We start from the raw sequence: 15,658 nt of genomic DNA on the forward strand, positions 1-15,658 counted from the left end.
CTGACTAGTATATTTAATGTATCATAATCATAACTGTCATTAAAATGTGTCAAGAGGAAGTTGCTACCCATTGGTCGCTGCAAACATGCACTGGCTTCTCTGTGCTGCAGCAATAATACATAGTGCCATTTAAGCACATAGATCCTCTATGCCACTGCCGTAGATTCCTTATATTTACTGATGATGGTATTCTGATTCTTCACAATGGGCAGGGGAGAGAATCCAGCTGATGAGTTGTATTAAGAGTTAGCAGAAGCATAGTATATGCCGCAGGTATTTCATGTATCCTTACAACACCTGATGTAATGTACAGAAAGTTGCTTTGGGTCCCCACTGGTTAGAAAGATGGACTATAAATGAAGTGAAATAAAAAATAAGAACACACACTGTTCATTGGAGCTGTGTACTTTTTAAAGACCTGTTGGCTTCATGTTTCTTCTGTATCTTTATAAACTTATTGCCGTTTCTTTGTTTGCTGCTTAGATCCTCCTGTTCCTTCTGAAAGACCTACTGTTGAGGCAACTAGTCACAACTCTTTGAAAGTTCAGTTCAATCCTTTTGATTCCATTAATGGACCCTTAACAGCGTATGCAGTAATAATCTCAACATCAAAAGGTAAAAAAAAATTGTGTGTGTGTGGGGGGGAGTTTTATTTTATTTTGGTAGGTTAGCATATACATCCAATATGAAAACATTAGTTATTCATCCCCCAACTAGTGTATGCCCCCCAGCCCTCCCTCCCCCCTTTTATTTTGACTTCCAACAGCGCTAGAACCATTCTATCCCTGATCATTACATCTAATTTACATCTTATCTTTTTGATTACAGGTAAAGTCACTTAATAACTATCTTTCAGTAGTTATCAAAGATTACTAATTTCCCTTTTACATCCCATTCATTTTCTAGGTAATCCTTCATTTTCTGCCAGTCTTCTTGAAATTCTTTTGAGTTTTGTTCTCTCAGTTTTCTCGTCATTTTATCCATCTCTGCCATATATAACAGTTTTTGAATCCATTCTTCAATTTCCGGTATCTTCTCTTGTTTCCAGTATTTTGCATATAACAACCTTGCTTCCACAATCATATAAAATAACAATGTTCTATCTCTAACATTAATCTTTTCCATATTTAATCCTAACAATAACAGTTCCGGACTTTTACTCAAATTAACCTTCAAAATTTGCACTATTTTCTCATGAATCTTAGCCCAAAAGGAGTTAGCTTTTTCACATGACCACCACATATGGTAAAAAGAGCCTTCTTGTTGTTTACATTTCCAGCACTTATTTGACATATCTTTACTAATATTAGCCAACTTTTTTGCTGTCAAGTACCATCTATACAACATTTTGTAACAGTTTTCTCTTAAAAAGGTAAAAATATTGTATACCACTCACTTGGCCATTATTTTAAAAATCTGTCTTTATGCAAGATGCTGAGAGATCCATATCTTCCCAATGGATGTTTGTGTAGTAAAAGGACAGGCATTTGCATAAGATCCAGGTCTCCAATTTCAAGGCAGTTCTGTTGTGGGGCTGTCACATTTATCAACATGGAAATCGCAGTATTTAGTTAAATGACAATCCAATGCAGCAGGGCTGTTCCCCTAAAGTAAATCTCTTCCTATCATCCTTCCCTTTTTTTTAACTTATCAAGGTGGAGTGGCAGAGGGGGGGGCACATTGTCACATCTCTTTGGTTCCAGGAGACTACCATGAGTATGTGCAACATCCAGAGATAGTGTGAGCCATGGAAAATGTCATTCCCAGGCTTCCCTAGTCATTTTGGGCATCATGGGGAGCTTAAGGGGAAGGCTGCTGCAGCACCTGAAATGACCTCCCTCCTCACACACATACTGACCTGCTGTAGTATGCTAAAGGGGAAGCGACAGAAAAGACTAAGCTAGGTCTCAGTGGAAGTGCCTGCTTTGGATACAATTTGGAGGCTGGATTTTTTGCCATCAGATATTGAGCTACGTAATCTCGGTTTCCTGGATTATTTCCAGAGCAGACTGGGATAGGGGCTTGTTAGTCACTAACATAGAGCCCAGACCTAGATTTAAGAAGCCTGAATATGTATACTTCTATTTTTTGCTTTATTTTTTAATTTTTTAAAAACAAATCTTTATTTAGGTTTCCTGCCAATCCATGTTTGTTTACTCCTCAAAGTCCTGTTCCACTGCGTCTGGGTGACCAGGTTACAAAAACATTGATACTTAAAGAGAGTCTGTTCAGTTTCAGATAAGCCTTGATGAGAAACTATTTGATTTTCTAAGCAGTTTTGAACTCAGAAGAAAGCCACCAGTAGGTGCTTTGGAGACTATTTTGTACACATTGAAGATCGGATGAGTAAAAGGTTTTGAAAGGTTTTGAAAGGTTTTGTTGTTCAGAAATGTTTGGACGTAAAATTTTGGATGTATGCAGAAGAAGGGCATATTACAGCCATCAGAGAGTTTTACTAGGTTAATAGCTACTGAAATACCAATAACAATCTATGTTTTATTTCAGTCTTTTGATTTCTGATAATGTGCTCTTGAAATCATAGATGGTGAATATTTTACCACCAATGTTCTCTGATTCTTGTGCTTGCTATTATTAATGTGCTACCTATTATTCAGCCTTTGTATTAAAATTATTTTATCATATATTTTTCCATATAGAAATGAAATGCAGTAATGAATCCTTGACAGTCACCTATCAGGATTTTATCAAGAAAAAAACAGATTCTTACGTCGCATATGTCAAAGATGTGCAACCTTCCTCTAAAGTTGATCATTATGCTATTGAAATAGGAGATGGATCGACCAATCATGACTATGTCAATGGGAAGCTAGACCCCCTTGGTTCCTATAGGTATTTATTAAGTTTTTCAAAGTATTTTCATGAGTCCTTCATGTGACCAAAGTTCACATAATAAATGAACGATGCATGTTAGTACAGCTTAATGATTGTTTCTCTTGACATCTTTCATTAGGGCTTGTGTAGCTGGTTTCACTCGTATTGTCTTTATGAATGACTCCATCAGTTCAAGGGAAAGCTATGTTTCATTTTCAGACTACTCTGAATCTGCAGTCTTACCCCAAAATCCAGGTACAATTATTGCCATGTTATTGTTAGTATTTATTTGACACTTCAGCAGGTGAACCCAGGCCTGTTTTCCTCAGAGATGTGAAGGTCAAAGAGGGGAAAACCACTTTTCTTCCAAGGATTTTTTCTTGTCCAGTTTTTCTGACAGAAAAATTAGAAAATCGGGGGAGCATATTTCCTGTGAAATATTTCTTTTTGAATGAGTTAAATGCTTCTTATGACAAGGTTTTTCTCACTCAAAATGTGCAACATGAAAAAGTCTGAGGACTTTTTAATTTTTCCAATGGAAAAATTGGGGGAGCACTGAAAAAGGCTATTATAGTGTCTACATATACTACATCTTCAAGATTTTGTTTTGTTTAAATGTAAATAATTTTGGCAATAATTAATACGCTGCAATGTATTTAATGATAAGACATTTTGCAGGCCCCGAACTCATGGGAGGGGGGGGGGAGGCACGTGAAGGCAAGGTTACAGAATACACAGGAGAACTTGCTGGAGTTAAAAGAGTTTTATTGGTCTGCAGCTTATGGAGCATTGGCATTGCATGGGACACAGATCCAAGCATCAGCTGACCAGCTCATCCTGGTCAATGGTCGCAGAGAGCGTAAGCCCACAAAATGTTTCCCAATTGATTTGACAAGTACCACCCCTGCTTAGGATACACAGATTGAACCACACCCATAAACACCCAATTATTAAAGGTGCACTCAGCATCTTCCTTCTTGCAACCTTTCCCCCCCCTTTTTGCGGGGGCAGGGGCATAGCTCCCATCCTCAGATTCTGGCTTCAGAAGGGGAAATACATTTACGTAGAAGTTGTCAAGGATCCTCTCCTGAATTCCTTGAGTGAGGTGGATACCTGAGGGGATCCTCATCATCAGTGAAAGGGCGGGAAACACACCACCCAACTGATCATGTGCCCAAACCACCCCATGCCCTTTCCTTCTCTGCCTCGTTCCACCCTCATCTACAGGGCCCAAGCAAGACAATGTGGTGGTTACATGGCCCGCCACTCCCCAGTAGTCCCCAGTGGTATCCCCAGCCTTCTCTTCCAAGAAAGAATCCCCTGAGGATCCCACACTGTCTGCTGACTCACAAGATGCTTTCTTCACCTTCCTGTGGGACCTGTGGCTCCTCTTCTTGGCGGGCCTCTACCTCCATGAAATGCTCATGCTGCTGGAGGGTGCCTGAACCTACCTCTGCCCTTTTGTGGATTTCCTGCCCCTACCATAGCAACCTCCTCCACAGCTGGCTCAGACCTGGAGGCCCCAAGGTGCTCTACCTGCTCTGAAAGAGCCTGAAAGAGACACTGGAGGGTCCACTGCCATCAGCGCTACCCGGGCATCACAACCTGTGTGCTGCCAGCTGCAAGGGTGCCTTCTGCTTCTCCTAAACCAGGGTTCTCCGAGGGGCCTGTATAATCTTGACCAGTCCTCGAGAGGGAGGGGCCTGCCTTGGGTCTTTATGAAGATAGGTACCCTGTTGTCCCCCTGACTTGGCTCCCTTCCTCAGAGGCATGTGGTGTAGCGCCTGTAACTGACTTCACCTGCTATGGTGGGCAAATAATAGCTCTATATCTATGTAATTTTTTTTAAAAAAAATGTGTGTATGTGGCACTGGAGCTCTGAAGGCTGGTTGCTGCTCCCCCAAAGACCCTCCTGATCTCCTCAGCTTGCTACCGCCACCCCTTGCCAGCATGTCTGCATTGGTTCTGGACTGTAGCTGCCACTATTCCTGCCTCTCTGCTGAGCTCGTTCCACTCACCGCTCTCCCTGCTCATCATTCATCTTTCCTTTCTGTGCAGCTGCCCTTCTCGCCTCCTGCTGCTCTAGTAAAGCCAAAACAGTGCAAACTGCAGAAAGCCTGGCTGGCTCTCAAATATAAACCCAGCTGGTAGACCAGCTGGTGGACTCCCTCCTGGTCTGACAGCAGGAAAATAGATTTTTAGAAAAATAGATTTTTTATTTTTACAAACCAGGAACTACAATGCCAAGACCACGGCGATACAGCCCGGAAAACCCACAACAACCACTATAAACCTTATTAAACCACTATAAAACCACTATAAACAAATTACAAACATGACACTATAAACATTACAAAGCAACACCTCTCAATAGACAGGAAGATTCTCCTCCCTGTACCACTGCCACCTGCTTAGCCACACTGGTCTGACAGTAGGGTTCCACTGTGGCTGATTGGCTAGCCAAGCCATTCACACTTTGAAAAGTCTGTGCAGTTCTGTGGGCTCTTGGGAGTTGCCAGGCTGCTGGGAAGATGGCTGCAGCCATGTGTCTCCCCCCTCCCCCACAGGCCCACAAACCAGACCCCCAGTAAGTCGGAGGCCAAGGGATTCTTAACATTATATTGTAGCATTTATGGTTTTAGAATTAATTATTGCTGTTGTTGTAAATATTACACGTGACAATTGTTGCTATTTCCTTTCAAGATGTCATCACAGGAGCTGTTGTTGGATGTATTCTGGGTGCTGTTCTTATTGCAGCAATAGTGATTTTCATCTTTTGGAAAAAGAGAAGGTATTGTATATTGAGGAAATTCACAATCCCATGTTTTTAATGCTTTTGTTTTTACCAGTTCATAATGAAAACCACTACCGCTTCTGTTTCGTTTGGTTGAAAAGCTTGGGTCTGCATGTATTGAAAATGTAAACCAGTTTCAAACTTGTTTAGTTATGGATTTCCAAACTGAGGAACTTTATGAATTGTTTTATGAAGAGGATTGTTAATAGAGGATGTATCAGTATCTTTGTGAAAGTACAGTTTCCAGAGGTTCTGGGGGAAGCCATGACAATTTAAACTGGTTTCAATCCATTTTAAAATTTAAACAAACCATTATTACGGTTTTAGCAACCAATGATGGTTTTATTCAATTTGTTACATTATGTTTAACTCCTATCTCCTTCTTTTTATGTTAGCTACTTGCTTCTCCTTGTGATACCTTTCCTCTCTTTTGGAGACTGCATTTCTTTTTGCACTGTTTATGGAAGAGACAAGGGTTGCCAGTCCCCTGCCCCCCTCCACCCCCACCCCCAGTTACCTGGCTGGATGTGGGGGAAGTGCTGCACTCCTGCGTGCTGCAGCAGCCCAATTCAGGCCCATTTTGGTCAAGATTGGGCTACTTAGAAGCACAGGAGTGCTCCCAGGCTCCACAGTGGCCCAATCTGGGCCTGATCCAAGTAGAGTTGCCAGCCTCCAGTTAGTATGATAAGAATACATAACTCCTGTGGTAAGAATTAAGGTATTTAAAGTGCACCGTGCAAATAAGCAATTTCAATGTATGTTGTAAACACTACTTACAACTCAATCCAGTACAAAATAAAGAATGCAAAAAATCTTACATAAAGTGCAAATGCAAGATGCACATACAATTCTTACAAAGTGTAACCATACAATGAAAAGTTCCTTCCACTTTCTCCAGGTTTCTCCAGCTTTCACTCCCAGACCTCCAGAAATTTCCAAACTTGGAGCTGGCAACCCTAGATCCAAGCCACTGCGGGCCTGAATTGGGCCAGATCCAGGCCGAATCAGCCTAGATTGGGCTGCTGCAGGAGCACTCCAGCTCTTTGCAGCAGCTGGATCCAGGCTGATTTTGGGCCGGATCCAGGCTGAATTGGCCCGAAACAGGCCTGATCTAGGATGAATCAGACCCAAATTGGGTTGATTTGGCCCCCTGCAGAGCATGAGCATGCTCCCGGGGCAGCTGCATTATGACATCACTTCCCGGAAGTGATACGCCCACCAGCAAGCTAAGTGCCAGGCCCCCAACCTCCCACCAGGAGGTTGAAGGGACCTGGCAGTCCTAGAAGAGACTGTGAATTTTGTGCCAAGTTGTATTTTAATATTTTTTCCTTGGGAAAGCTCAGGGTCTGTTTGATTGCTATAATAATGGCCTGAAGACATTGTTCCAGATCAGATTGGCCTCTAGTGAGCAAGAGATTTTTATTGCCTTTATTTTATTGCTTGTGTGGCTTACTTGATAGTAAGATGTGAGTCTGCTGCACTGTAGGAAATGCACTTCATTTCATGTTCAAGTCTATAGTGAGTAGGTTTATTTGTGTGGGGCTTGTGTGAAGAATATCTGGCTTTGTGATAGGAGAATGACCTTGGTGTCTGTTCTCTCTTCTAAATGTATTGTTTACCTTCTGTGAGGGCATTTGCATGGCTTACTTAAAAAGCAGTTTAAATTTGTAGCATAATGTGGAAATACTAGTAAAATCCTGTAGGGGTTAGTGAAGGAAACATGTATGAAGACATGTGTTTGGTTTGGTACTCATCCTTTTAAAACTTTTCCATTTTACAGGAAAGTTGGAAAAAACAATGAGGTGCCATTTTCTCCAATTGTGTAAGTTGATTATTGCTCTCCGACTTCCTCCACTACTAAGGAATAAATCTGTATTTGAGTGTGTTCATCCATTGCTTGTATCTTGACCCAGTTTTAAAGAAGACAGTCAATATAAACTCTTAACACTTCCAGGACTTTTATAAAGATTTTAGATCATTAGATCATTCAGAGACTCAAACATGTTTGTACTTTTTAAAAAGTTCTGTTATGATGCATTGTGGCATAAAGTTTCTATACATTAAAGTCCAAATTTTCTTCTCTAATGTGTTGATACAAAGGCATGAAAATGCTTCAGTTACATGAATGCATCAGGACTGTTTATGAAGCAATGACTCTTTGCATGCATATACCTCATCCATGAGTGGACACAATTTTCATGAGCCAGTTCTAGCATGCTTACTCCCTTTCTACGTGTGCTGATTGCATGCACAAAAGGATAGTACCTAGAGGGCTATAATTGCTGTTAGGGAGTTTCCCCCAACAATGTATTGTTACCTTACAAACAGAATTACTTTCCCCCTTTTTGCTGAGGTGCAAGTATCCTACTTTGCAAATATTAAATCTAGTCTAGTTACTGCTGGAAGGTCCACCAATAGTTCTCCGTATAATAGGGGTGAGCCAATGTAAAAGCAAGGAAATATAGCAATTTTTTCAGATTTATAGTAACTGGTTTTTATCCCTCTGGTTGTCACACTGTGAGGAGGCAAGTAATGGTGCAATCCTAAACAAAGTCATACCCTTCCCATCCCTTTAGCTTCCATGGTGTGGGAAGAGTATAACTCTCTGGAGGATTACAATGTGCAAGAGCAATCCCAAGCAGATCTACTTAGAATCCTACTTAGGTCTGTTCAATTGGGCTTACTTCCAGCAACGTGTTCTTAGGATTGAACTGCAGATATTCATAAATGGGAATAACCTGCTTTAAATTATGCAGGTGATCTATTTTATACTTTTTCTCCTAAGCTTTATCAATTGCATTCTCATTGCATGAGGGAATTCCAAGATACATAATTAGTATCTATAATATCTATATTAGATATTATTATAATATCTATATAATATAGATATTATATAATATCTATATTAGTATCTATAATATCTATATTAGTATAATTAGAATTACAAGATACATAATTAGTATTTTATACTCTGTCATACTGATGCCTTTGGATCCAAAGTGTTCAGTCTGAAAGATAATAAACTCTGTTAATAAAGCTGTAACTAATGTGTATGATTTCCCTTTTTCTTTCTTCTTTTTCTCTCCAGACCTAAAAAGTAAGTAAACAATTTACTAACTTTGAATGAGTAATATCTCCAATTGAGTAAATGTCTTGTATTTAGTTATGTGGTATTTTCTTAGCAATTCTTTAATGTTTAATATTTGAGGAAATATTTAGGAATTGTTGAATATGTTTAATTATCTAGACATGGACTTGACATATATAATTTTTACATTCCAGTTGTCCTTCGCTTTTTCTAACTAGCGTAGATAGCTGTGAATGAAAGGTTGTATCTGTTTTTGTTTCTTGCAGATCAAAACTAATTAAAGTTGAAAACTTTGAGTCTTATTTTAAGAAACAAAAAGCCGATTCAAACTGTGGGTTTGCAGAAGAGTATGAGGTAGGCATTTAATATGTTCTCTGGGACTTTTTGCCTCTGTTGCATGTTTAGAGATTTCTCCACAACAGCTATTTCCATATCTGCCACACTCTGCACAGATAAATTGTCAAGTCTATCCCATCTCTACTATATCAGCAAACAAGCATGTAAAGTTCTTGCAGTTTGCATATATGAACGTCTTCAAAAGTTCAAAGTGCTAAAATGATATGCTAGTCCCAGGGCCAGTGCGCAAGTGTGCTCCCAGCACTGCGTGATGACATCATTTCCGTGACGTCATCACAGAGGGGCCCAGAGGTGTGGCGCCCGCGTGCAAGCCAGCTGCCCTGGCGCATGGTGCGCTGCGGAGCTGGCGGTGGCAGCGCGGGTGGCTGAGCAGAGGGCTGGGAGTCCGCCAGCACTGTTCACCTGCTCTGCTGATGGGGCGGCCGGCTTGCCATGCGCTCCCTGTCCTGTGCACATGGCAAGCTAGCTGCCCCGTCGGCGCGGCAGGCAAATGACGCAGGCGGACTCCCAACACTCTGTTCAGCCACCCGTGCTGCTGCCTCCAGCTCCAGCGTGCTCCCAGCAGCTGGCAGCTGTGCCCGGTGCCCCCTCTTTGGCAGCACCGGGGTAGGCTACCCCCCTGCCCCACCCACCCCCGTCGATCCGGCCCTGGCTAGTCCTTTGTTGTTACTGGATGTCTCTGGAGGAGAATAATCTGTGCTGCTCAATTTATTTTCATTGGGATGAATTTCCAGGAGGGAAGCCTCATCATCAGGAAGACAAACCATCAGCCTTAGCACATAGAAGTACCCAGTCACTGAACTGAGGGGGACTCTCATGTGAGATGCTGCCCCCATGGTCACTTCTAGGCCGAGCAGCCGCCAGTTCCAGCTGCTTGGTGTTCTGTCAGGCCTTTACAACTATAGAGTTCACTTCCAACAGGAGGCCTTTATTTGGTAAAACTTTCTTTATTGTATAAAAAAATTGGAACTGTGCATCTCAACAACTGACTTTAATTATAAATGAATAAAAGGCTGGCCAGGCAACAGCAATTAAAAACTGGCACAAAAGAAAAAGAATGAAGTTTGGAACAGTGAATAACAACAATCTCTTCCTTCTCTCCTGTTGTTCGTTATCTTTGCTTGTAGATTTTAATTGTAAGCCACTTTTTGGAGCCAATTTGAGGGAAAAGAGGAGTATAAATACACAAATAAGTATCAGTTGTGAATATACCATGCAAAAAGTCAGAAGGATAACCTGTCTTGAAACTTAGCAGTATGTGCATGTCCTTAAGGCCAAGTATTCAAATACTGTTTGCATGATTTTGGAATGAATAGTGCTGAATTAGTTCTCTTTTTATTGTAGGATCTCAGGCCAGTTGGTGTGAATCAGCCCAGATTTGCTGCTGAACTACCAGAGAACAAAGCAAAAAACAGATACAACAATGTCTTGCCATGTAAGATCTTTAACCTTGTTTTATGTTCAACCTGCAGCGACTAAAAGTTCATTTAGCGCTGATTTGATGTATAGACCCTTTATGCTTAGACCCTCTAATCTTAAATTAATTACATTAATTAATTACATTTTAGTGAACTGTAATTCATGCCTTTCAATTAGCTTTGAGAAACTTTTCCTATACAGGAATCAGAATGAAAAACTTCAACTGTATTAGTCCACATTGCAGATCTGAATGCACATTGCATGCTTAATTTCTCTATAGCACAGTGTTTCTTAGAATTGCATTCTCTATCAAATCTGATTTTTATTAGGAAAGTGCATTCATTAACTAATTAACGGTTTAACAAAAAGCCATTTTTGAATACGAGTATTATAATGCATTTGTGGCTAAGAATAATAACAGTAAGTTTCAGAAATGACATTTATTCTAGCTGTTGGCTGCTTTTTATAATTGCACAAGATGAGAAGGGAGAGAAGTGAAAGGGTTGTCTTACACTCTGAAGAGTTAGCAGATACTCTGACCAAAGATGATGTGGGAGGAGGGAGGCCTGCCCAGCATTTTTAGTTTTCACTAATCATTACACTGCCTCACTGTTCTTGAGAGCATTTTCATCATCTTATGTAAATACAGTAAGACCAGTTTGCTTACTGTTCCTTTCTGTGCTCTCATGTTGTGCCTGCTTTGCACAAAGATAAACATTTGTTTATATTCTGTGATATGCACAAAGTCTGAGATTGGGTAAAATAGAGGCATAGGCTACATTTTCTCTCTCGCATGCCCATTCATGTAATAGGCAATTTTGCCTACGGGGAAAAAGGCAAGTTTTTTTGCTTGAACTGTCTTGGAAGAGCCATAGGTGAAGGAATAGAGGCAAATGCTTCCTCTCTCTGAATGATAAGCAGCAACACAAATATGCACACATACTAAAACCCATTCCCCCACCCCACCTCATCTCAGCACATAGTGATGGATACAGGCACTAAAGCAGTCTGTCTGATACTTGCTACCGAGAGTGGGGGAGACAAATCCAGATAGTAGATAGCACTGAATGCAAAAAGCCGGGAATCCACCAGTTAACCAAATCTCACTGTTTAAATATAAGTGCAAAGTGCAAGTGCAAACAGTGTAAACAGTGTACAATAGCAATAAACGAATATAAATATGAATACAGTTTCAATTCATCAATGTCCGTATACAAAATCCATAAATAATCCACAATGGGAGATCCGGAGGTAGGAGAAAAGTGTGCCAGGGTACCAGGTAAGTACAAGGTAAGTAGACCACAGTCCACACAAGGGTAGAGGATGAATGTGCTGACGGGCAGATGCGTGCATAGATTTCCCAGTTCCCATTTCGTGTTGAAAACACTTCTTCTTGGGCACAATAAACATGGAAGGGCAAAGTTCTCCTGGTCACAAACACTCCTGGATCGTATCTTTTACTGCAAGGTTATCCACAGACACAACCTTGCAGTAAAAGATATGATCTTAACCTTAACCTTTGCACTTATATTTAAACAGTGAGATTTGGTTGTCTGAAACTTGGGCAAGCCTCTCATATTTGCATCCAGCTTTTCCTTCTACTTAGTTAAGGAACACAAGTTGTGGGGAGGGCTGGGTGGCATGCACAGGTTTCTCGTTCCCTAAAGGGGTTCTGTTATGCCCTATGGTCATTCTTCTGTGCACAGATGCTGTGCCCACTATGAACTTAACCAATCTCAATGTGCAGTACAGAAATGAATGCCTTATAAATACTGTTGTCATATCAAGGCTCATTAAATATTTTCCTTTAGCTTTTTTAAAAAAAAATCTAAGTGTACCTGAAAATTCTATGTTGTTTGTAAAACAACAATCCAAATACAAGGAAATGGATTGGACTTAAGTCCATTTGAAATTAATGGGATTTAAGATTATTTCAATTGAACTCAGGTGTTTCTAACTTTCTGTTGATTGTGGGCAATGTGTTAAAAAGGAAATGCGTAGCTTTGCTTTAATGCTTAACTTAAATAATTAAGATTAATTAAATCCTACCTATATTATGTATCATCCTTTATGTGGTTTCTTCCTGGTAGTTACTCATTCTTTTTGTATGATATATGTTGTGAAAAGAAGAAACTATCTTGGCATGCTGATTTTTTTTTTAAATTTGCAGATGACATTTCTCGTGTTAAACTTTCAGTCCAAAACCATCCAACCAATGATTACATTAATGCGAACTACATGCCTGTAAGTGTTCCTAACATACTACAAAATTAATAAGTTTGATGAGAGATATGAAAGGAGAAGAAATGTGCTGTATTTCTGTTTCAGGGATATAATTCCAAAAAAGAGTTCATTGCTGCACAGGGCCCTTTGCCAAACACTGTTCAAGACTTCTGGCGTATGATCTGGGAGAAAAATATTCATACCATTGTTATGTTGACTAAATGCATTGAACAAGGCAGGGTAAGTGGTGTTTTTCTTCCTTGTTTTTTCACATTTTGAAACCTGTTTATTGTCATGAGGACAACTCAACCACAACTGTTTACACCCCTGGGATTGACACCTTTCAGACAAAAATGATCTTCTGAAGTGGCACGCAGCAGTTAAAAATTCAGTAAGTGCTGTAATAGTGATGTTTAAGATGGAGTTACCAGCCACTTGTGCTGCTGCCCCTGACAGTTTACTTAATATCAGGTTATTTTCAGAAGAGGTTATTTACTGGGCCTGAGAAGCCTTAGGTAGCATCTATTTGAGAGTACTTTAGAGTTCCTGTTGTCCCACACTTATTACCCAGCCCAAGTTTAAGTAGAGGGGGGTTGGGCTAGATGATCCTAGTGGTCCCTTCCAACCCTATGATTCTATGATTCTTGCTGGCCAATTATCCTCAGTCAGACAGTTGTTTTAACCCCCAACCTGCCTCTCTCTGGATGCAGAGGTTGGTAATCCTTGCATTTAATGCCCATTCCATCATACATGCCACTGGTACATTTGCAGTAGGTAACATGGTTTCCTCTTAAACCGTGAATTTGACAATGACTGATCTTGAAAGTCAAGCAGCTTCTCAGTCAGAAAAAAATGGTGTTGCTGGCATGTTAGGACTACTTTAGTATACCAACTCAAATGTTTAGGCAGAAAAACCATGTTTCAATGTATCTTTAAGCATCTTCCTCATTTCCTTACATCTATAATCACCACTAATGTTTGAGTATATTGCACTGAATATCTTCTTCAATGAACCATACCATGCATCAGTGTTCTCCGGTGGCCTTAAGGAGTGGGACAGTCCTTACTCTCAGGAAGCAGCTCCTCCTGTCCTAGGCAGGGCCAGTTGATTCACTCGATCCCCAAGGGGAGGGGCTCTTCCCTAGCACCAGTTTTTTCCAGCCCTGCACTGTGCTGAACTTTTGCTCCTAAGAGGAAAGATTCCTAAACGTTGGAGGAAGAAAGGGAGAAGAGAAAAGCTCACAGGGAAATAGGAAGGGCTTGTTCCCCACCCCCAATCCACAAAGGAACATGCGGCAAGTGGCAGAGCTGACGGATCTTGATTTCCCTAGACCTCAGCATCTGCAAGGACTCCTGCAGGGTTCCTCTAGCCTTCAGTCGAGAGGGATTTTAACCCCTTTCACTCTAAAGAGCAGTTGAGTCTTTGATCCTAGGCACAAGCGATGCTGAGGCTTTTCAGCCATCAGGAGCTCAGCCCGGCCAGGCAGCAGCAGATGCTACACTGGATGCATTCCAAACGCATATGATTCAACGTCACGGCAAGGTGTAACACGTAGCTGAGAAACTGGGATGCAGACCCATCTGCACTTACCAAGTTAGCAGCTATACACTTTACAGGAGCCAAACTGTTCGGAGAGGCCCTGGACAAGTATTTAGTGGAGGACACAGAAAAGAAAAATGTCCCAACATCAAAAAGGAGGGAATCAAAGACCAAAAATAGGTTGCACTCCTTTCGGGACTCCAAACACCTCCTACGACTGGGTAATGCCAAACCATTCAAAGGCCACTGACAACCAAGGTCCAGAAGTGAGAATTGACCATTCACCTTTCAGAAATCCAGACAGCAACCAAAAGGGCCAAAGAAAGGACACTCAACATGACTACAACCACCACATGAAGGTCATACAAATAGGGGGGCAATTACAGAAAATTTTTAAGAACATGGCAGCAGATGATCATAAATAAATGGGTACTGGAAATGATATATATGGGGTATTTTCTGGAATTTGACACAATACCACCAAAGCACCTCATCCAGCTTCTGAGAAACCCATTGGAACAAAAACATTGCCTAATAAAGAAAGCAATACAACACCTTTTGGAGATAAAGGTGATAGAACCAGTACCTGCACAATACAAAAACCTAGGCATCTATTCAGTATTCTTCATCATATCAAAGAAGAATGGGGATGTCCGAGTGATCCTGGACCTGAAGTGGCTGAACCATTACATTAAGACATGCTAGTTCAAGATGGAAATGATGAGATCCATTGCAGGGGCCATCCAAAAAGATTACCTAGCCTCCACAGATCTGTCAGGGGCCTATCTGCATATACCCATAAAGGAAACACACAGGAAATACCTGCACTTTGTGCATGATGGAGATCAGTACCAATACAAGACTCTACTATTTGGACTCAAAACATCTCAGAGAGTATTCACAAAGATATTGGTGACACTAACAGCATTACTTAGACTACAAGGGATATCCCTGTTCCCGTACCTGGATGATACCCTGATCAAGGCACCATCCCTAGAATCCAGCCTGGAGGTAGTGAAACAAACAACAATCTGCCTGAAAAATCACAGCTTCGTAATCAACAGAGAAAAGAGCAGCCTGATACCAGTACAGAGGATCATACCTCTGGGAGTCACGATAGACACATTAAAAGATAAGGTCTTTATGAATTTATTACCTTTGCCTATAATTATGCTGGAAAGCCGTATGTAAATATACTGTTGGATAGTAAAATTTTAGGAGGAACGAAGGAAAGGGTTACCTTATTTTACATTTAACCAAGAATAGTGGATATAATTCTAAGATTCTGGGTAAAAGTTTTTAGAGGAAAAATGCTGGTTTAGTATATTATATTCTCTAGTTGTGGAATTTTATATTCCATACTTTTAATATGTGTGTGTGTGTGTGTGTGTGTGTGTGTGTGTGT

General features: G+C 40.8%; 1 protein-coding gene across 1 annotated transcript in view; it reads left to right on the forward strand.

Annotated features, from left to right (window-relative positions):
- Nucleotides 1–15,658, forward strand: part of PTPRJ (protein tyrosine phosphatase receptor type J) — a 182,358-nt gene that overhangs the window by 152,077 nt on the left and 14,623 nt on the right. Inside the window, exons 12-21 of the mRNA XM_054972131.1 lie at nucleotides 484–615; nucleotides 2,658–2,850; nucleotides 2,972–3,087; nucleotides 5,536–5,628; nucleotides 7,412–7,448; nucleotides 8,715–8,723; nucleotides 8,981–9,068; nucleotides 10,416–10,506; nucleotides 12,661–12,734; nucleotides 12,819–12,953. Of these exons, the coding sequence (XP_054828106.1) occupies nucleotides 484–615; nucleotides 2,658–2,850; nucleotides 2,972–3,087; nucleotides 5,536–5,628; nucleotides 7,412–7,448; nucleotides 8,715–8,723; nucleotides 8,981–9,068; nucleotides 10,416–10,506; nucleotides 12,661–12,734; nucleotides 12,819–12,953 (968 nt within the window). The remainder of the gene's footprint in view (nucleotides 1–483; nucleotides 616–2,657; nucleotides 2,851–2,971; nucleotides 3,088–5,535; nucleotides 5,629–7,411; nucleotides 7,449–8,714; nucleotides 8,724–8,980; nucleotides 9,069–10,415; nucleotides 10,507–12,660; nucleotides 12,735–12,818; nucleotides 12,954–15,658) is intronic.

This window comes from Eublepharis macularius, chromosome 2, assembly GCF_028583425.1.
Source record: "Eublepharis macularius isolate TG4126 chromosome 2, MPM_Emac_v1.0, whole genome shotgun sequence".
Lineage (NCBI taxonomy): Eukaryota > Metazoa > Chordata > Lepidosauria > Squamata > Eublepharidae > Eublepharis > Eublepharis macularius.